General features: G+C 47.7%; 1 protein-coding gene and 1 pseudogene across 1 annotated transcript in view; both read right to left on the bottom strand.

The window, feature by feature from the left end:
* The window catches only part of LOC127055768 (protocadherin beta-16-like), a 48460-nt gene extending 36176 nt beyond the window's left edge, over window positions 1-12284 (bottom strand). The window contains exon 1 of the mRNA XM_050963102.1: window positions 11322-12284. Coding sequence (XP_050819059.1) covers window positions 11322-12065 — 744 coding nt within the window. The 5' untranslated portion in view covers window positions 12066-12284. The remainder of the gene's footprint in view (window positions 1-11321) is intronic.
* LOC127055773 (protocadherin beta-16-like) lies at window positions 12165-21853 on the bottom strand (annotated as a pseudogene).
* Between the last annotated feature and the right edge of the window lie 145 nt (window positions 21854-21998).

Here is a 21998-nt window from a genome sequence, read left to right as displayed (position 1 = left end):
TCTCACACTCCAATACTTTCATTTTTCACACCTAACAAATGGTATGTCTACACCACAAGATTATTCTGATTTTACAGAAACCGGTATTTGGAAACAGATTGTATAACGTCGAGTGCACGCGTCCACACTAAGCACATTAATTCGGCAGTGTGCGTCCATGTACCGAGGCTAGCGTCGATTTCCGGAGCATTGCACTGTGGGTAGCTATTCCATAGTTCCCACAGTCTATCTTGCCCATTGGAATCCTGGGTTGAGATCCCAGTGCATGATGGGGTAAAAGACATTGTCGCGGATGGTTCTGCGTATAGCCTCACTCCTCCCTCCATGAAAGCAATGGCAGACAACAGGTTTGCACCTTTTTTCCTGGGTGAATTGTGCAGATGCCATACCACAGCAAGCATGGAGCCTGCTTAGCTCACGACAGCAGTCATGGACGTTGTAAACACCTCATGCATTCTCGTGCAGTCTATGCTGAACCAGGACCTGTAAAACCAGGCGAGGAGGTGGCGGCTACGGCAGCATGGTGACGAGAGTGATAAGGACATGGACACAGAATTCTCTCAAACTGCGGGCCCGTGTGCTTTGGAGATCATGCTGGTAATGGGACAGTTTCATGGAACTTTGTGACTTGCTTTCCCCTGCCCTGAAACGCCAGAATACCAAGATGAGAGCAGCCCTCACAGTTGAGAAGCGAGTGGCGATAACCCTCTGGAAGCTTGCAATGCCAGACAGCTACCAGTCAGTCAGGAATCAATTTGGAGTGGGCAAATCTACTGTGGGGGCTGCTGTGATGCAAGTAGCCAAAGCAATCACTAAGCTGCTGCTACGGAAGGTAGTGACTCTGGGAAATGTGCAGGTCATAGTGGATGGCTTTCCTGCAATGGGATTCCCTAACTGTGGTGGGGCAATAGATGGAACCCATATCCCTATCTTGGCACCGGAGCACCAGGGCACCCAGTACATAAACTGCAAGGGGTATTTTTCCATGGTGCTGCAAGCACTGGTGGATCACAAGGGACATTTCACCACCATCAACGTGGGATGGCTGGGAAGGGTTCATGACGCTCGCATCTTCAGGAACACTACTCTATTTAAACGTCTGCAGCAAGGGAATTACTTCCCAGACCAGAAAATAACAGTTGGGGATGTTGAAATGCCTGTAATTACCCTGGGTGACCCAGCCTACCACTTGATGCCATGGCGTATGAAGCCATACACAGGCAGCCTGGACAATAGTCAGGAGCTGTTCAACTACATGCTGAGCAAGTGCAGAATGGTGGCAGAATGTGCATTTGGATGTTTAAAGGGACGCTGGCGCACATTACTGACTCGCTCAGACCTCAGCCAAACCAATATCCTCATTATTATTGTTGCTTGCTGTGTGCTCCACAGTCTCTGTGAGAGTAAGGAGGAAACCTTTATGGTGGGGTGGGAGGCTGAGGCAAATCACCTGGCCGCTGATTACGCACAGCCAGACACCAGGACGATTAGAAGAGCACACCAGGAAGTGGTACGTATCAGAGACGCTTTGAAAACCAGTTTCATCGTGGGCCAGGGTACGGTGTGACCGTTGTGTTTGTTTCTCCTTGATGAAAACCTTCCCCCTTGATTGACTCGTTCCCTGTAAGCAACCCACTCTCCCCCTTCAATTACAGCTTGCTTTTTAAGGAAATAAAGTCACTATCATTTACAAATCATGTATTCTTTATTAATTCATTATAAAAAGAGGGAGAGAACTGACAAGTTAGCACTGGTGGGATTTGGGAGGGGGATAGGAGGGAAGGAAAAGGCCACTAACATTTTTTCAAAATAATGACAGCCTTTTGGTTGGGCTGTCCACTGGGGTGGAGTGGGCGGGTGCACGGAGCGTTCCCTCACGCGTTCTTACACGTCTGGGTGAGGAGGATATGGAACATGGTGAGGGGGGAGGGTGGTTATACAGGGGCTGCAGCGGCTGTCTGTCATCCTGCTGCTGTTCTTGAAGCTCCACCAGACGCTGGAGCATGTCAGTATGATCACGCAGCAGCCCCAGTGTTGCATCCCGCTACCGCTGATCTTCCTGCCGCCACCTCTCATCTCGAGCGTCCCTCCTATCCTCACATTCACTGGCATCTTTCCTGTAATTTGATACTACGTTCTTCCACTCATTCAGATGAACTCTTTCATGCGGGTCACTTCCATGATTTCCGAGAACATTTCGTCTAGTGTCCTTTTTTTCCGCCGCCTTATCTGAGATAGCTTTCAAGACGGAGGAGGGAGGCTTGAAAAATTTGCAGCTGCAGGGAGGGAGGGAAAAAAGGGAGAGAAGTATTTAAAAAGATACATTTTACAGAACAATGGTTATACTCTTTCACAGTGAACAACACTATTCCTCTTACATAGCACGTGTGATTTCAGTACAAGGTCGCATCTTGCATCTTAATATTGAGTAACTGTGGCTTTGGTGTTAGAGATCACAGATGCAGGTCCGGGCAACAGAATTCGGCTTGCATGCAGCCATGGTAAGCCACTGTCTTTTGGCTTCTGCAGCCTTCATATACTCAGTGCCCTCCTTTCCCAAATAGCAAGCAGTCCATTGAGTGCTGCGTCTTTCCTGTTAACGTGCAGCAGCAGAAACCAACCCACTCCCCCCATCCAATTCTCTAAGATGATCGCATTACTCCTCCCCCCACCGCGTGGCTGGTATCAGGGAAGATCCCTGCTAGCCAAACGCGAAAAAGCTCAGAGTCAATCGCCCACCCCTCCTCCCACCATTTGGCTAAGGGAAGGATCTTTTTTCAGCCACAGACAAACAGTCCAGTAGGAATGGCCACCTCTGTCCCCTTAATTAAATTCCCGTATTTCAGCCAGGTTACCATGAATGATATCACTCTCCCGAGGATAACACAGCGAGATAAAGAACAGATGTTGCTTGAATGCCAGCAAACACCAGGACCATACACTGCCAGGCTTTGTCATGCAATGATACCAGATTACTTGCTACATGCATAGCGTGCTCAAGTGTCCTACCATGGAGGACGGAATAAGGCTGCGCTGCCCAGAAACCTTCTGCAAAGGCTTTTGGAGTACCTCCAGGAGAGCTTCATGGAGATGTCCCTGGAGGATTTCTGCTCCATCCCCAGACACGTTAACAAACTTTTCCAATAGCTGTACTGGCCACGAATGCATCCCAAGTCCTCAGGGCAAATTAATCATTAAAAAAAGCTTGCTTTTAAACCATGTTTTATATTTACAAAGGTACACTCACCAGAGGTCCCTTCCATGGCTTCATTGTCTGGGATACTGCCTTGGGAAGGCTGGGAGGGTAATTCCGTTAGGCTCAGAAAAAGGTCCTGGCTGTTGAAGAGAACGGACTGCTGTGTGCTCTCTGCAAGCTCATCCTCCTCTTCCTCCTCCTCTTCATCTTCCCCGTCCGCAGAATCCTCAGGCATGGCTAAGATTATCCCCACCTCAGCATCCACAGTCATGGGTGGGGTAGTGGTGGCGGACCCCTCTAGAATTGCATGCAGCTCAGCGTAGAAGCAGCATATCTGCGGCCCTGCCCTGGACCTTCCGTTTGCTTCTTTGGTTTTCTGGTAGGCTTGTCTGAGCTTCTTAACTTTCACACAGCACTGTACTAAGTCCCTGGCAGGGGCGGCTCCAGGCACCCGCATGCCAAGTGCATGTCTAGGGCGGAAAGCCACGGGGGGCGCTCTGCCGGTCGCCGCGAGGGCGTCAGGCTGGTTGCCTTCGGCGGCATGCCTGCAGAGGGTCCGAAGGTGCCCTGGCTTTTGTGGACCTCCCGCACGCGAGCTGCCAAATTCGTGGGACCGGGGACCTCCTGCAGGCAAGCTGCTGAAGGCAGCCTGCCCGGCATGCTTGGGGAGGCAAAATACCTAGAGCCGCCCCTAGTCCCTAGTATGGCCTCTCTCCATCATGGCCTTGGAGATTTTTTCAAATGTTTTTTTCATTTCGTCTTTTGGAACGGAGTTCTGTTAGCACGCAATCATCTCCCCATATAGCGATCAGGTCCAGTATCTCCCGTACGGTCCATGCAGGAGCTCTTTTTTTGATTCTCAGACTGCATGTTTACCTGCGCTGATGAGCACTGTGTGGTCACCTGTGCTGATCAGCTCCCCACGCTGGGCAAAGAGGAAATGAAATTCAAAAGTTTGTGGGGCTTTTCCTGTCTCCCTGGCCAGTGCATCTGAGTTCAGATTGTTCTCCAGAGCGGTCACAATGGTGCACTGTGGGATAGCGCCCAGAGGCCAATACTGTCGATTTGCGGCCACACTAACCCTAATCCGACATGGCAATACCGATTTCAGCGCTATTCCCCTTGTCGGGAAGGATTACAGGGTATGTCTACACTATGGGATTATTCCGATTTTACATAAACCAGTTTTGTAAAACAGATTGTATAAAGTCGAGTGCATGCGGCCACACTAAACACATTAATTCAGTGGTGTGTGTCCATGGTCCAAGGCTTGCGTCGATTTCTGGAGCGTTGCACTGTGGGTAGTTATCCTGTAGCTATCCCCTAGTTCCTGCAGTCTCCCCCTCCCATTGGAATTCTAGGTTGAGATCCCAATGCATGATGGTGCAAAAAAAGTGTCGCGGATGATTCTGGGTAAATGTCATCACTCATTCCATCCTCCGTGAAAGCAACGGCAGACAATCATTTTGCGCCCTTTTTCCCTGGATTGCCCTGGCAGATGCCATAGCCTGGCAACAATGGAGACCGTTTTGCCTTTTCTCACTGTCACCGTATGTGTACTGGATGCCGCTGACAGAGGCGGTACTGCAGCGCTACACAGGAGCATTCATTTGTCTTTGCAAGATAGCAGAGATGGTTACCAGTCATTCTGTACCATCTGCTGTGCTATTGTAAATTGCCGATGAGATGATGGTTATCAGTTGCTCTGTACCGTCTGCTGCTGCCATGGGTGCTTCTGGCTGAGGTAACCTGGGGGTGCATAAACAAGAATGGGAATGACCCCCTGGGATCATTTCCTCCTTTATGTTTTATCTAAAAATAGAGTCAGTCCTGTCTAGAATATGGGAAAGTGTGCTAGAGAAGCAGTGTACTAGAGAGCACAGGTGTTCCGTGTCAGATCCTGCAGAAATGATGAGCTACATGCCATTCTATGGGGTGCCCCTGCAACAACCCCACCCGTTGCTTCCCTCCTCCCCCAACCCTCCTGGGCTATCGTTGCAGTGTTCCCCCCATTTGTATGATGAAGTAATAAAGAATGCAGGTATAAGAAACACTTGAGTTTTTAGTGAGATAAAATGAGGGGGAGGCAGCCTCCAGCTGCTATGATAGTCGAGGTAGGACATTAAACAGTGCAGGGGAGAGAAGCCCAGCATCCCGCTGCTATGATAGTCCAGGCAGTACAGAATCTTTTCTTTAGACATGAAAAGGGGGGGGGGGGCTGATGGAGCTCAGCCCCCAGTTGCTATGATGAAGACAGTTACTAGCCATTCTGTACCATCTACCGGGAATGACTGAGAGTCATTCCTATTTTTACCCAGGTGCCCCCGGCCGACCTCACCTGAGGCCAGCCAGGAGCATTCATAGGATGATGACAAGGACGGCTATCAATCCTTTTGTACAGTACCATCTGCCACCGGGGAGGGGAGAGGATGCTGCCGTTCACTGCCACTGCACCGTGTCTACCAGCAGCATGCAGCAGACATAGGGTGACATATAAAAAAGTCAAGAAACGATTTTTTCCCCTTTTCTTTCACGGGGGAGGGGAGTAAATTGACGAGATATACCCAGAACCACCCCAGACAATGTGTTTTACCCAATGTGTTTGACAGGCATTGGGAGCTCAGCCAAGAATGCAAATGATTTTCAGAGACTGCGGGGACTGTGGGATAGCTGGAGTCCTCGGTACCCCCTCCCTCCCTCCTTGAGCCGTCCATTTGATTCTTTGGCTTTTCGTTACGCTTGTCACACAGCACTGTGCTGTGGACTCTGGATCATAGCCTGGAGATTTTTTTCAAATGCTTTGGCATTTTGTCTTCTGTAACGGAGCTCTGATAGAACAGATTTGTCTCCCCATACAGCGATCAGATCCAGTATCTCCCCTACGGTCCATGCTGGAACTCTTTTTGGATTTGGGACTGCATCGCTATCTGTGCTGAACAGAGCTCCACGCTGGGCAAACAGGAAATGAAATTCAAAAGTTCGCGGGGCTTTTCCTGTCTACCTGGCCACTGCATCCGAGTTCAGATTGCTGTCCAGAGCAGTCACAATGGTGCACTGTGGGATACCGCCCGGAGGCCAATACCATCGATTTGTGGCCACACTAACCCTAATCCGATATGGTAATACCGATTTCAGCACTACTCCTCTTGTCGGGGAGGAGTACAGAAATCGGTTTAAAGAGCCCTTTATATCGATATAAAGGGCCTCGTTGTGTGGACGGGTGCAGCATTAAATTGGTTTAACGCTGCCAAAATCGGTTTAAACACGTAGTGTAGACCAGGTCACAGATACCGGTATTCAGAGCCCTTTATATCGATATAAAGGGCTTCGTTGTGTGGACGGGTGCAGGATTAATTTGGTTTAACACTGCTAAATTCGGTATAAATGCGTAGTGTAGACCGGGCCTAAGTAAAGAAGTTACTACAAGTCAATCTCCTGTCCCATCGTTTCTCTTTCGTCCACGAAGTTAGCGATATCCTGGAAATCTCTAAGTCCTATGATTTCCTTCCTTATTAGGGTGACCAAGAGGAAAACTAGGAAACTGTGGCCTAATAAACTAGAAATAACTAGTGATGGACCTACTTGTTAAACAAACATAATAGAATATCTGGGTTGGAAGGGACCTCAAGAGGTCATCTTGTTCAACCTGCTGCTCAAAGCATGACCAATCCCCAGGCAGATTTTTGCCACAGATCCCTAAATGGCCCCCTTCAGGAATGAACTCACAACCCTGGGTTTAGCAAGCCAGTGCTCAAACCACTGAGCTATCCCTCCCCCATATAGGTATATGTGGGGAAGGGATCCAGTACTGGCTTCTACACAATCATTCGAAAAAAATGTGTCTCCTGTGACAATTGGAAGAAGCAGGTCAGTGTATTTCTCCTCATTCTCTTATCTTACATATTTTATGGCATTACAGGCCACAACAGAAACAAGTAGAACAACGAAATTTAAGCCAAAGAGATAACTAAGTACACCTCTACCTCAAAATAAATCAACCCGATATAACACGAATTCGGATATAACGCGGTAAAGCTGTGCTCCGGGAGTGGCGGGGCTGTGCACTCCAGTGGATCAAAGCAAGTTCGATATAATGGTGTTTCACCTAAAATGCAGTAAGATTTTTTGGCTCCTGAGGACAGCATTATATGGAGGTAGAGGTGTATATACTCAATATCCCATCACATTCCTCTTCTGTAGTTATCTCACTAAACTACATATGCGCATCTGAAAACTCATCCAACAGCAGTCAATTTAGCATCACAGAAGTGGATTGGGGCAAGTATCCATTGTCTTTAAGAATGACATCTAGTTTTTGCTTTAAAAGAGTCTTGCTCCATAATTGGTATTGTGATTTTTCTTCACCATTTTCAGTCTGACAGTGAAGAGACCTATATCAGTGGCCTTTTGCAATTGGTAGCAAAGACAAGAATTCTGACCAGTCTCCATTTACAGTCACCACCTTGGTCACAAGGTAACCAGCTTTCCTTGCACTGCAAACCAGGTGATTAAATGGAGAAGTGCTGTTCTGAAGACAGTGTAAAATAAAGAGGCTGTTGACATTTTAATGAAATACTAACAACCTGGACAATGTTGCCAGCAAAAATCCTATTGATACCATCAGCTGCCTCTATATCACTGGTATGCACCTGTCGTGGAGTGCGGGGGAGTCAGGGCCCTGCACCCCAACTTCCTGTGATTCACTGGGCTCTCAGCCAGCCAGTAGCCCAGAAGGTTTATTAGAGATGACAGGAACACAGTCCAAACCAGAGCTTGTAGGCATAAACAGGACCCCACAGCCAGGTCCTTCTGGGGGCTCCAAACTTGGGGGCTCCCTCCCCCAGCCCACTCCAAACTGAAAGTCTTACCCAGCCCCCACCCCCCGGCTCCTCCTCCAGCCTTTGTCTGTTTCCTGGGCAAAGGTGTCACCTGGCCCAACCCCCCTCCTGGCTCAGGATACAGGCTCAGGTATCCTTCCTCAAATAAAGTCATCCCCTGCTCTCCCATCCTCCACGCAGACAGTCCCAGCAAAACTAGAGAACATTCCCAGGTCAGTCCACCCCGCTCCCTACTGTGTCACAGCATGTAATAGGGGTTTTTCACATCAGTGTTGATTGCTATGGGTTCATAAACTCCAGAAGCTGTAAATGATGGTGATTTCATAGGATTTAAGTAAACATTGCTTCTTCCTTCTACAAGTACCTCCCACTGTGAAACTGCAGCCACTGATGGCTACTCTCATTGCAAAGGGTTTGATGGAAAAATAAAAGCACAGTTTACATTTCCTTAAATAGTTCTATTTTACTTTAATATTTCCCTGATCTCCGTCATTTCACATTCGTGCAGGAACCTGGCAACTGGCACGTCAGAGATTCACCATCTGAAAACACTACTGAAGAAGCAAGGGCACACGCACATTCTTTGTAACATTTCAGATTCCACAGAGTGTTCTACAGGGGGCTCTGTCTAGGTCACATAGTTCCGCTGCTATTGAGTTCTTGACAAATACATAAACAATTACTTTTTAAATTTCTATTGAGAAGCTCCAGCCTTGCTTTGCAGAGATCACAGACGCTGCACAGAGACCAGTATCACCGTTTGATAAATGATTTTAGAGAGGAAAATAGCATAGGAGTACATAAAGAAAAGTACTTAAGTATAGATATATTGGCTTGAACATCATACAAGTGGAAAAGATGAATAAACTACAGAAAAAAGATCCCTACAAAACTAGACATTTATGAAAGTAATCTTAGGCCTTGTCTACAGGACAGAGTTTTGTGCAAAAAGTTATGCCACTTTAATTAAACGGTTGTTGCATGTCCACACTATGATCCTTGTGTCAGCAGAGCACATCCACAGTAGCAGCTCTTGCATGGACACAGGGAGCAGTGCACTGTGGGTAGCAACTATCCCACTGTGCAACTGGCCTCAGGGTGCTTTGGGAAGGGTTTGCATTGCCCCATGGAGCACATACAGTGTTTCAGCATGCAGGTTTTAACCCCAGCCTTCCATGGGTACCCTTTACTAGATTATCAGCTGCTTTTCAACTGAAGTGTGCATGGGGGGGGGGGACAGGAGAAGAGTGTGTGACAGGGAGTGTGTGTGGGGAGAGAGAAAGAGTGTGCGCTGGGCACGAATATGTTGGCATACTGTCTCTTTAAGTTCAGGCAGCAGCCTGAGCAAACCCCCTGACGAAGGAGGAGAGAGCGAGAACCCCCCACCCACATCATCCACCTGCTCTGCACAGCATAGCAGTCTCTCATCCTCTTACCCCCGCAGCAACAGCCGGCTCTCTCCCGAGTGCCGCTCTATTCCTACCACCAGAGAGAGCAGGATTCCACATTCATGGTTCTGTGATTCCGTTCAGAGAAATTTTCAGAAATGTAGAAACACACATATTGAAAAAAGGTATCACTGCAAATGAAGTAAAATAAGCACTCACCTCTCCCACCGATTCTTTCTCCCCTTTTAGTTGAGAGTTAATCTTAGAGTCAAGTATGGACCCTCCTGCAGAGATGGTGTCAGCTGGTAGAGACGGTACCAGCGGCCTGAGAAATTTAAATTCGCTGGTACCAGACCCAGTTGTCAAGCAAACCTCATAACAATAAGACTGAGGCAGAGTTCCAGTGCCGCTCGTCTCCGCAGGATTTGTGGGGAAGTTGCAGTCACTGTAAAAGTTCCTGGACGAAGGAACATACTGATCTCGGCACTGCCTTGTCTTGCACAGCCGGATGGCGACAATTGTTACCACAAAAAACAGAAAAAGGAATGAAATGAAAGACAAAGAAATGACTAGATACAGGGTTAACGTGTCCTGCTGCTCCTCCTCTTGTGGTACATCCAGTAACTGCATGTAGGCGTCTGAAAACCCATCCACCAGAAGCACATTCAGCGTCGAGGTGGTGGATCTGGCCGGCTCTCCGTTGTCTCTAACCAGGACGACAAGTTTCTGTTTCACAGAGTCCGGGCTCGTTACAGGCCTGCTGGTTTTAACTTCCCCGGTTTGGAGCCCCACAGCGAAGAGACTTGGGTCTGTGGCCTTGAGCAGCTGGTAGGAAAGCCAAGAATTCTGACCGGAATCTCCATCCACAGCCACCACCTTCGTCACCAGGTAACCCGCCTCCGCCGATCTGGGAACCAGGTCATTAGCGGGGGAGCTGCTGTTCTGCAAAGGGTATAAAATGAAGGGGGCGTTGTCATTTTCGTCAATTATCACAACTCGGACAATGACTTCAGAGCTCAGTGGCGGGGACCCGCCATCTGCAGCTCTCACTGTGACCTGGAAATCCCTCCTTTGCTCATAATCCAGAGACTGCAGCGCGTACACGTTCCCGTTCTCGGAGTTTATGGAGATGGAGGAGGAGAAGAGGAGGTCACCGATGTTGCCAGGCAATGCTGAATACGTCACTTTGGCATTCTGCTCTGTGTCTAGGTCAACAGCACTGACAGTTCCAATCAACAGGCCCGGGGGGTTGTTCTCCTTCAGGTACATGACGTATGAACTTTCATTAAATACAGGGGGGTTGTCATTAATATCCGATAGCTGAACTCGGATGACACTCACGGAGGTGAGCCTCGGAGTGCCCCGGTCTGTGGCTGTGATGGTTATGTTATACTCAGGCATTTTCTCTCGGTCCAGGGGCTTTTGTGTAACAAGCTCGTAATAATTCTTCAAAGTCGATTTTAAAGCAAATGGGACATTGTCCTGAATGGAGCAGAGCGTTCTGCCATTGTCCCCGGAGTCTCGGTCGCTCACACTGAACAGGGCCACCACTGTCTCAGGGGACGAGTCCTCGGGTATGGTGCTAGTAAGGGATGTCAGCGTCACTTCCGGGACGTTGTCATTCATGTCCTTGATTTCCACCAGGACTTTGCAATGCGCATATAAACCCCCGCCATCTGTGGCCTGAATTTCTATTTCATGCATTGCTGCGTCTTCAAAATCAATTATCCCCAAAACAGTGATTTCGCCAGTGAACGGATTTAGCTGAAATAACGTGAGGACTCTGTCAGGCACCTGCCCGAATGAATAGGTGATTTCTGCATTTGAACCTTGATCCAAATCATTGGCTTCAACCTTAGTGACCAAAGTGTCCCTCGGACTATTTTCCATTAACTGCACCTTGTAGACCGACTGACTAAACTGCGGGAAGTTATCGTTGTTGTCCAGCACATTAACGCGTATTCGGGCTGTGCCGGTTCTCTGTGGCAGGCCCCCATCGGCGGCTGTGAGAACCAGTATCAACTGTGCGTGCTCCTCCCGATCTAATTGTTTCTCTAATACCAGCTCCGCGTATTTACTGCCGTTCCCCCGGGAATGCACATCCAGGCTAAAGTGCTCATTGGAGCTGATTGCGTAACTCTGGATACCGTTTGTTCCTATATCTGGATCTTGGGCCCTTTCCAAGGGGAAGCGGCTATTTACGGGGAGCTGTTCAGGTATTTTTAAAACGAATTCATTTTTAAAGAATTTAGGGGAATTGTCATTCACATCATCTATCTGCACCTCCATTCTGTACAGCTGCAGTGGATTTTCCAACACAATTTCGAATTGCAGAAAACACGGGTTGCTCTGTCCGCACAGATCCTCACGGTCTATTTTCTCCTTTATTATCACATCCCCGGAGCTTGTGTTCAGCTCAAAATACTGCTTGTTGCTTTTAGAAATCAGCCGGGCACTGCGACCAGACAATTTCCCTACATCCAGTTTCAAATCCTTTGCAATATTAGCAACTAGGGACCCGCTTTTCTTCTCTTCGGGTACAGAATAGCGGATCGTATCACACGCCCCCAGGGACACACACAGACACAGAAAGAAAGACAGAACTTGCCTTTTCCTGGAGCGATTCTCCATTCCGCCAGCCATTCCCGGGTCAGATCTGAAAACACAGGCCTCTCTACAAAGCTGCTGCAGCCATTCATATATTGTGCTAGAGGGAAAACGATTTGTCCACCAATATTGACTTTATTTGTAATTATCGCAGCCGCCCTTTCCCTGTAATCCTTTGTCACCCGTTCTCGGCGCAGACCCGTTGCCGTCTGGATTCCGACGTCTGAGTGCAGCTTCCACTGTGTGCCGATGGAGTCCAATAAGCTACATTTTCAGCACCGTCTTTGCTAATATCGCCACCTTGTGGTTCAGCTAAATAAGACATCCTGTGTTTACATTTTAAATTTACCATGTGCAGTTATCAAAAGCACAACAAAGTTTTCTCTGTTAAGTACAAATTGTGGTTATAACATTTCATAGTAAACACTGTGGAATATTAAAGTAGATTATTATCGATTGGATAAGATAGAGAGTTGCAAAATTATATAATAGTCAATTGAATTGTGATCCTTCCTCACCACAGTTTCTTCTCTCACACTCCAATACTTTTATTGTTCACAACTAACTCAGTAAAGAAATTACTACAAGTCGATCCCCTGTCCTATCGCATCTTCTTCGTCCACGGGACTAGCAATATCCTGGAAATCTCTAAGTCCTATGGTTCCCTTGCTAGTGATGGACCTACCTGTTAAGCAAACATCATATAGGTAAGTGCGAGGAAGGGATCCAGTCCTGGCTTCTAAACAATCATTCGAAGAAAATGTGTCTCTCGTGGCAATAGGAAGAAGCAGGTCAGTGTATTTCTTTTGATTCTCTTGTCATATATTTTATGGCAGTACAGGCCACAACAGAAACAAGTAAAACAATGGAATTGAAGCCAAAGAGATAACTAAGTACACCTCTACCTCGATATAATGGGACCAGCTATAACACAAATTCGTATATAATGCAGTAAAGCGGTGCTGTGGGGGGCATGGCTATGCACTCCCGTGGATCAAAGCAAGTTTGATATAATGCGGTTTCACCTATGGGTATGTCTGCACTACAGGATTATTCCGATTTTACATAAACCGGTTTTGTAAAACAGATTATATAAAGTCGAGTGCACGCGGCCACACAAAGCACAATAATTCGGTGGTGTGCGTCCATGTACCGAGGCTAGTGTCGATTTCTGGAGTATTGCACTGTGGGTAGATATCCCGTAACTATCCCATAGTTCCCACAGTCTCCCCCGCCCATTGGAATTCTGGGTTGAGATCTCAATGCATGATGGTGCAAAAATAGTGTCGCGGGTGATTCTGGGTAAATGTCATCACTCATTCTTTCCTCCATGAAAGCAACAGCAGATAATCATTTCGCTCCCTTTTTCCCTGGATTGCCCTGGCAGACGCCATAGCATGGCAAGCATGGAGGCCAGTTTGCCTTTTGTCACTGTCACTGTATGTGTTCTGGATGCCGCTGACAGAGGCGGTACTGCAGCGCTATACAGCAGCATTCATTTGCCTTTGCAAGGTAGCAGAGATGATTACCAGTTGTTATGTACCATCTACTGTGCTATTGTAAATTGGCAATGAGATGACAGTTATTAGTTGTTCTGTATTGTCTGCTGCTGCTGTGCCCCAGGTCAGCTGAGGGCACAAAGACAAAAATGGGAATGCAGCAAAGAATCCTGTGGCATCTTATAGACTAACAGACGTTTTGGAGCATGAGCTTTTGTGGGTGAATACCCACTTTGTCAGATGCATGTATTCACCCACGAAAGCTCATGCTCCAAAACGTCTGTTAGTCTATAAGGTGCCACAGGATTCTTTGCTGCTTTTACAGATCCACACTAACACGGCTATCTCTCTGATACTTGACAAAAATGGGAATTACTCCCTGGGTCATTTTGTCCTTTATGTTGTATTTAAAAATAGAGTCAGTCCTGCCTAGAATATGGGGCAAGTGTACTAAAGAACCACTGTACCAGACAGCACAGCTGCTCCATGTCAGATCCCACAGAAATGATGAGCTGTATGCTATTCTCGGGGGTGCCCCTGCAACAACCCCACCCATTGCTTCCCTGCTCCCCCAACCCTCCTGGGCTACCGTTGCAGGGTCCACCCATTTGTGTGATGAAGTAATAAGAAATGCAGGAATAAGAAACACTGACTTCTTGGTGAGATAAAATGAGGGGGAGGCAGCCTCCAGCTGCTATGATAGTCGAGGAGGGACATTAAACGGTGTGGGGGAAAGGAGCCCAGCATCCCGCTGCTATGATAGTCCAGGCAGTACAGCATCTTTTCTTTAGACATGAAAGGGGGGGGGGATATGATGGAGCTCGGCCCCCAGTTGCTATGATGAGGATGGTTACCAACCCTTCTGTATCATCTGCCGGGAATAACCAGGAGTCATTCCTATTTTTACCCAGGCACCCCCGGCCAACCTGGAGTACTCAAAGGTGATGACAAGGACAGCTATCAGTCCTTCTGCACTGTACCATCTGCCACCAGGGAAGGGAGAGAAGAGGATGCTAGTGTTTAGTGCCGCGGCACCACATCTACGAGCAGCATGCAGTAGACATACGGTGACATTGAAAAAAGTCAAGAAATGATTTTTTTCCCCTTTTCTTTCATGGGGGGGGGGGAAGGAATTGACGTGATATACTTTGAACCACTCCGGACAACGTGTTTGACCCTACAGGCATTGGGAGCTCAGCCAAGAAAGCAAATACTTTTCGGAGACTGCGGGGACTGTGGGATAGCTGGAGTCCTCAGTCCCCCCTCCCTTTCTCCATGAGCGTCCATTTGATTCTTTGGCTTTCCGTTACGCTTGTCACACAGCACTGTGCTGTGGACTCTGTATCATAGCCTGGAGATTTTTTTCAAATGCTTTGGCATTTCATCTTCTGTAACTCTGATAGAACAAGTATCAGAGGAGTAGCCATGTTAGTCTGGATCTGTAAAAGCAGCAAAGAGTCCTGTGGCACCTTATAGACTAACAGACGTTTCGGAGCATGAGCTTTCGTGGGTGAATACCCACTTCGTCAGATGTACGTAGTGGAAATTTCCAGGGGCAGGTATATATATGCAGGCAAGCTAGAGATAGTGAGGTAGTTCAATCAGGGAGGATGAGGCCCTGTTCTAGCAGTTGAGGTGTGAAAACCAAGGGAGGAGAAACTGGTTCTGTAATTGGCAAGCCATTCACAGTCTTTGTTTAATCCTGAGCTGATGGTGTCAAATTTGCAGATGAACTGAAGCTCAGCAGTTTCTCTTTGAAGTCTGGTCCTGAAGTTTTTTGCTGCAGGATGGCCACCTTAAGGTCTGCTATATTGTTGCCAGGGAGGTTGAAGTGTTCTCCTACAGGTTTTTGTATATTGCCATTCCTAATATCTGATTTGTGTCCGTTTATCCTTTTCCGTAGCGACTGTCCAGTTTGACCGATGTACATAGCAGAGGGGCATTGCTGGCAAATGATGGCGTATATTACATTGGTGGATGTGCAGGTGAATGAACGAGTGATGGTGTGGCTGATCTGGTTAAGTCCTGTCATGGTGTCGCTGGTGTAGATATGTGGGCAGAGTTGGCATCGAGGTTTGTTGCATGGATTGATTCCTGAGCTAGAGTTACTATGGCGCGGTGTGCAGTTACTGGTGAGAATATGTTTCAGGTTGGCAAGTTGCCTGTGGGCGAGGACTGGCCTGCCACCCAAGGCCTGTGAAAGTGTGGGATCATTGTCCAGGATGGGTTGTAGGTCCCTGATGATGCATTGGAGAGGTTTTAGCTGGCGACTGTATATGATGGCCAGTGGAGTCCTGTTGGTTTCTTTCTTGGGTTTGTCTTGCAGTAGGAGGCTTCTGGGTACACATCTGGCTCTGTTGATCTGTTTCCTTATTTCCTCATGCGGGTATTGTAGTTTTGAGAATGCTTGGTGGAGATTTTGTAGGTGTTGGTCTCTGTCTGAGGGGTTAGAGCAGATGCAGTTGTACCTCAGTGCTTGGCTGTAGACAATGGATCGTGTGATGTGCCCAGGATGGAAGCTGGAGGCATGAAGGTAGGCATAGCGGTCGGTAGGTTTTCGGTATAGGGTGGTGGTAATGTGACCATCACTTATTTGCGACGTGGTGTCTAGAAAGTGGACCTCCCGTGTAGATTGGTCCAGGCTGAGGTTGATGGTGGGTTGGAAGCTGTTGAAATCGTGGTGGAATTTTTCCAGAGACTCCTTCCCATGGGTCCAGATGATGAAGATGTCATCAATGTAGCGTAGGTAGAGAAGGGGCGTGAGTGGATGAGAGCTGAGGAAGTGTTGTTCCAGGTCGGCCATAAAAATATTGGCATATTGTGGGGCCATACAGGTGCCCATAGCTGTGCCACTGATCTGGAGATATATATTGTCATTAAATTTGAAATAGTTGTGTGTGAGGATAAAGGCACAGAGCTCAGCAGCCAGTTGTGCTGTAGCATCATCCGGGATACTGTTCCTGACAGCCTGTATTCCATCTGTGTGTGGGATGTTCGTGTAGAGAGCCTCTACATCCATGGTGGCTATGATGGTGTTTTCTGGAAGGTCACCAATGCATTGCAGTTTCCTCAGGAAATCAGTTGTGTCACGGAGATAGCTGGGAGTGCTGGTGGCATAGGGTCTGAGTAGGGAGTCCACATATCCAGACAGTCCTTCAGTGAGAGTGCCAATGCCCGAGATGATGGGGCGTCCAGGATTTCTGGGTTTGTGGATCTTGGGTAGTAGATAGAATAACCCTGGTCGGGGCTCTAAGGGTATGTTGATTTGTTCCGGTGTTAGTGTAGGGAGTGTCCCGAGTAGACGGTGCAGTTTCTTAGTGTATTCCTCAGTGGGATCTGAGGGAAGTGGCCTGTAGAATTTGGTGTTGGAGAGTTGTCTGGCAGCCTCCTTTTGGTAGTCAGACTTGTTCATGATGACAACAGCACCTCCTTTATCAGCCTCTTTGATGATAATGTCTGAGTGGTTTCTGAGGCTGTGGATGGCATTGCGTTCTGCACGATTTAGGTTATGAGGCAAGCGATGTTGTTTTTCTACAACTTCTGCCTGTGCACGTCGGCGGAAGCATTCAATGTAGAGGTCCAGACTGTCATTTTGACCCTCAGGAGAAGTCCATATGGAGTTCTTCTTCTTGTGCTGTTGGTGGGAGGGTACTTTTGTATCAGTGCACTGTTCAGTGTTGTCCTGAAAGTATTCTTTGAGTCGGAGACGGTGGAAGTAGGCTTCCAGATGGCCGCAGAACTGTATCATGTTGGTGGGGGTGGCAGGGCAGAAAGAGAGTCCCCGAGATAGGACTGACTTTTCTTCTGGGCTGAGTGTGTAGTTGGATAGATTGACGATATTGCTGGGTTGGTTGGGGGTACCACGGTTGTGGCCCCATGAGGCAGGTAGGAGTTTAGACAGCTTACAGTCCTTTTTCCTTTGTAGAGAGGAGAAGTGAGTAATGTAGATCTCCTGTCTTATTTTAGTGAAGTCCATTTGTATGGAAGTTTGGTTATTAATGAGAGTCTCCAGGTTGGAGAGCTCTTTTTTGATGTTTTCCTGTTTGCTGTATAGGATGCTGATCAGGTGGTTCCTCAGTTTCTTTGATAGAGTATGGCATAATCTCTCACTGTGGTCTGTGTAGTATGTAGATAGCAGTGGATTTTTTACCTTTAGTCCATTTGGTATGATGTCCATCCATTTGCATTTGGAAAGGAAGATGATATCTGTCTGTATTTGTGCAAGTTTCTTCAAGAGGTTGATGGATTTCCACTCCATACGGCTAAATGCAGTGCCTTGCATGGTGTCAAGTATCAGACGGGTAGCCGTGTTAGTCTGGATCTGTAAAAGCAGCAAAGAGTCCTGTGGCACCTTATAGACTAACAGACGTTTTGGAGCATGAGCTTTCGTGGGTGAATACCCACTTCGTCAGATGCATGTAGTGGAAATTTCCAGGGGCAGGTATATATATGCAGGCAAGCTAGAGATAATGAGGTAGTTCAATCAGGGAGGATGAGGCCCTGTTCTAGCAGTTGAAATTTCCACTACATGCATCTGACGAAGTGGGTATCACCCACGAAAGCTCATGCTCCAAAACGTCTGTTAGTCTAAAAGGTGCCACAGGACTCTTTGCTGCTCTGATAGAACAGATTTGTCTCCCCATACAGCGATCAGATCCAGTATCTCCCCTAAGGTCCATGCTGGAGCTCTTTTTGGATTTGGGACTGCATCACCACCCATGCTGATCAGAGCTCCACACTGGGCAAACAGGAAATGAAATTTAAAAGTTTGCGGGGCTTTTCCTGTCTACCTGGCCACTGCATCCAAGTTCAGATTGCTTTCCAGAGCGGTCACAGTGGTGCACTGTGGTATACCGCCCGGAGGCCAATACTGTCGATTTGTGGCCACACTAACCCTAATCCAATATGGTAATACCTATTTCAGCGCTACTCCTCTCGTTGGGGAGGAGTACAGAAACCGGTTTTAAGACCCCTTTATATCAATATAAAGGGCCTCACTGTGTGGATGGCTGCAAGGTTAAATCAGTTTAACGCTACTAAAATCGGTTTAAACACGTAGTGTAGACCAGGTCTATAACGCAGTAAGATATTTGGCTCCATTATATCGAGGTAGAGGTGTATGTACTCAAGATCCCATCACATTCCTCTTCCGTAGTTATCTCACTAAATTGCATATATGCATCTGAAAACCCATCCAACAGCAGTACATTTTGCATCACAGAAGTGGATTGGGGCAAGTATTTATTGTCTTTTAGAATGACATCTAGGTTTTGCTTAAAATGAGTCTCGCTCCATAATTGGTATTGTGATTTCTCTACACCATTTTCAATCCGACAGTGAAGAGACCTATATCAGTGGCCTTTCGCAACTGGTAGGAAAGACAAGAATTCTGACCAGTCTTCATTTACAGTCACCACCTTGGTGACAAGGTAGCCAGCTTTCGTTGCAATGCGAACCAGGTGATTAAATGGAAAAGTGCTGTTCTGAAGACAGTATAAAATAAAGGGACCGTTTACATTTTAATCAAATACTAACAACCTGGACAATGACTTGCTGCCAGCAAAAATCCTGTTCATGCCATCAGCTGCCACTATGTCACCGGTATGCATGTAATAGGGGTCTTCCACATCAGTGTTGATTGCTATGGGTTCATAAACGCCACATCATCCACCCAGTCTGCACAGCACAGCAGTGTCTCACCCTCTTACCCTCGCAGCAGCAGCCGGCTCTCTCCCGAGTGCCACTCCATTCCTTCTACCAAAGAGAGCAGGATTCCACATTCATGGTTCTGTGATTCCCTTCTAAGTAATTTTCAGAGATGTAGAAACACATATATTCAAAAAATGTATCACTGGAAATGGAGTGAAATAAGCACTCACCTCTCTCACTGATTCTCTCCCCTTTTAGCTGAGAGTTAATCTTAGAGTCAAGTATGGACCCTCCTGCAGCGATGGAGTCAACGGGTAGAGATGGTACCAGAGGCCCGAGAAATTTAAATTCGCTGGTATCAGACCCAGTTGTCAAGCAAACCTCATAACAATAAGATTGAGGCACAGTCCCCGTGCCGCTCGTCTCCACAGGATTTGTGGGGAAGTTGCGGTCACTGTAAAAGTTCCTGGACGATGAAACGTACCGATCTCGGCACTGCCTTGTCTTGTACAGCCGGATGGCGACAATTGTTACCAAAAAAACAGAAAAAGGAATGAAACGAAAGACAAAGAAATGACTAGATACAGGGTTAACGTGTCCTGCTGCTCCTCCTCTTGTGGTACATCCAGTAACTGCATGTAGGCGTCTGAAAACCCATCCACCAGAAGCACATTCAGCGTCGAGGTGGTGGATCTCGCCGGCTCTCCGTTGTCTTTAACCAGGACGATAAGTTTCTGTTTCAATGAGTCCAGGCTCGTTATAGGCCTGCTAGTTTTTACTTCCCCGGTTTGGAGCTCCACAGCGAAGAGACTTGGGTCTGTGGCCTTGGCTGGTAGGAAAGCCAAGAATTCTGACCGGAATCTCCGTCCACAGCCACCACCTTCGTCACCAGGTAACTCGCCTCCGCCGATCTGGGAACCAGGTCATTAGCGGGGGAGCTGCTGTTCTGCAGAGGGTATAAAATGAAGGGGGCGTTGTCGTTTTCGTCAATTATCACAACTCGGACAATGACTTCAGAGCTCAGTGGCGGGGACCCGCCATCTGCAGCTCTCACTGTGACCTGGAAATCCCTCCTTTGCTCATAATCCAGAGACTGCAGCGCGTACACCTGCCCGTTCTCGGAGTTTGTGGAGATGGAGGAGAAGAAGGGGAGATCACCGATGTTGCCAAGCAATGCCGAATACGTCACTTTGGCATTCTGCTCTGTGTCTAGGTCAGCAGCACGGACAGTTCCAATCAACAGGCCCGGGGGGTTGTTCTCCTTCAGGTACATGACGTATGAACTTTCATTAAATACAGGGGGGTTGTCATTAATATCCGATAGCTGAACTCAGATGATCCTCACGGAGGTGAGCCTCGGAGTGCCCCGGTCTGTGGCTGTGATGGTTATGTTATACTCAGGCACTTTCTCTCGGTCCAAGGGCTTTTGTGCAATAAGCTCGTAATAATCCTTCATAGTAGATTTTAAAGCAAATGGGACGTTGTCCTGAATGGAGCGGAGCGTTCTGCCATTGTCCCCGGAGTCTCGGTTGCTCACACTGAACAGGGCCACCACTGTGTCAGGGGAGCAGTACTCGGGTATGGTGCTACTGAGGGATGTCAGCGTCACTTCCGGGGTGTTGTCATTCATGTCCTTGATCTGTACCAGGATTTTGCAGTGCGCATATAAATCCCCGCCATCTGTGGCCTGAATTTCTATTTCATACATTGCTGCGTCTTCAAAACCAATTATCCCCAAAACAGTGATTTCGCCAGTGAACGGATTTAGCTGAAATAACGTGAGGAAATAACGTGAATGAATAGGTGATTTCTGCATTTGAACCTTGATCCAAATCACTGGCTTCAACCTTAGTGACCAAAGTGTCCCTCGGACTATTTTCCATTAACTGCACCTTGTACACCGACTGACTAAACTGCGGGAAGTTATCGTTGTTGTCCAGCACATTAACGCGTATTTGGGCTGTGCCGGTTCTCTGTGGCAGGCCCCCATCGGCGGCTGTGAGAATCAGCATCAACTGCGCCTGCTCCTCCCGATCTAATTGTTTCTCTAATACCAGCTCCGCGTATTTACTGCCGTCCCTCTGGGAAAGCACATCCAGGCTGAAGTGCTCACTGGAGCTGATTGCGTAACTCTGGATACCGTTTGTTCTTATCTCTGAATCTTGGGCCCTTTCCAAGGGGAAGTGGCTATTTACGGGGAGCTGTTCAGGAAGCTCCAAAGGGAAATCATTTTTAGAGAATTTAGGGGAATTGTCATTCATATCATCTATCTGCACCGCCATTCTGTACAGCTGCAGTGGATTTTCCAACACAATTTCGAATTGCAGAAAACGCGGGTCCCTCTGTCCGCACAGATCCTCGCGGTCTATTTTCTCCTTTATTATCATATCCCCGGAGCTTGTGTTCAGTTCAAAATATTGCTTGCTGCTTTTAGAAACCAGCCGGGCACTGCGACCCTGCATCCAGTTTCAAATCCTTTGCAATATTAGCAACTAGGAACCCGGTTTTCTTCTCTTCGGGTACAGAATAGCGGATCGTCTCACACGCCCCCAGGGACACACACAGACACAGAAAGAAAGCCAGAACTTGCATTTTCCTTGAGTGAGTCTCCATTCTGCCATCCATTACCGGGTTAGATCTGAAACAGAGGCCTCTCTGCAAAGCTGCTGCAGCCATTCATACGTTGTGCTAGAGGGAAAATGATTTGTCCGCCAATGTTGACTTTATTTGTAATTATTCAGCCGCCCTTTCCCTGTAATCCTTTGTCACCGTCCCCGGCGCAGACCCGTTGCCGTTTGGATTTAGATGTTTGAGTGCAGCT

Source organism: Gopherus flavomarginatus, chromosome 7 (assembly GCF_025201925.1).
Source record: "Gopherus flavomarginatus isolate rGopFla2 chromosome 7, rGopFla2.mat.asm, whole genome shotgun sequence".
NCBI lineage: Eukaryota > Metazoa > Chordata > Testudines > Testudinidae > Gopherus > Gopherus flavomarginatus.
Note: the sequence above shows the minus strand (reverse complement) of the source record. Positions and strands in the feature narration are given on the sequence as shown.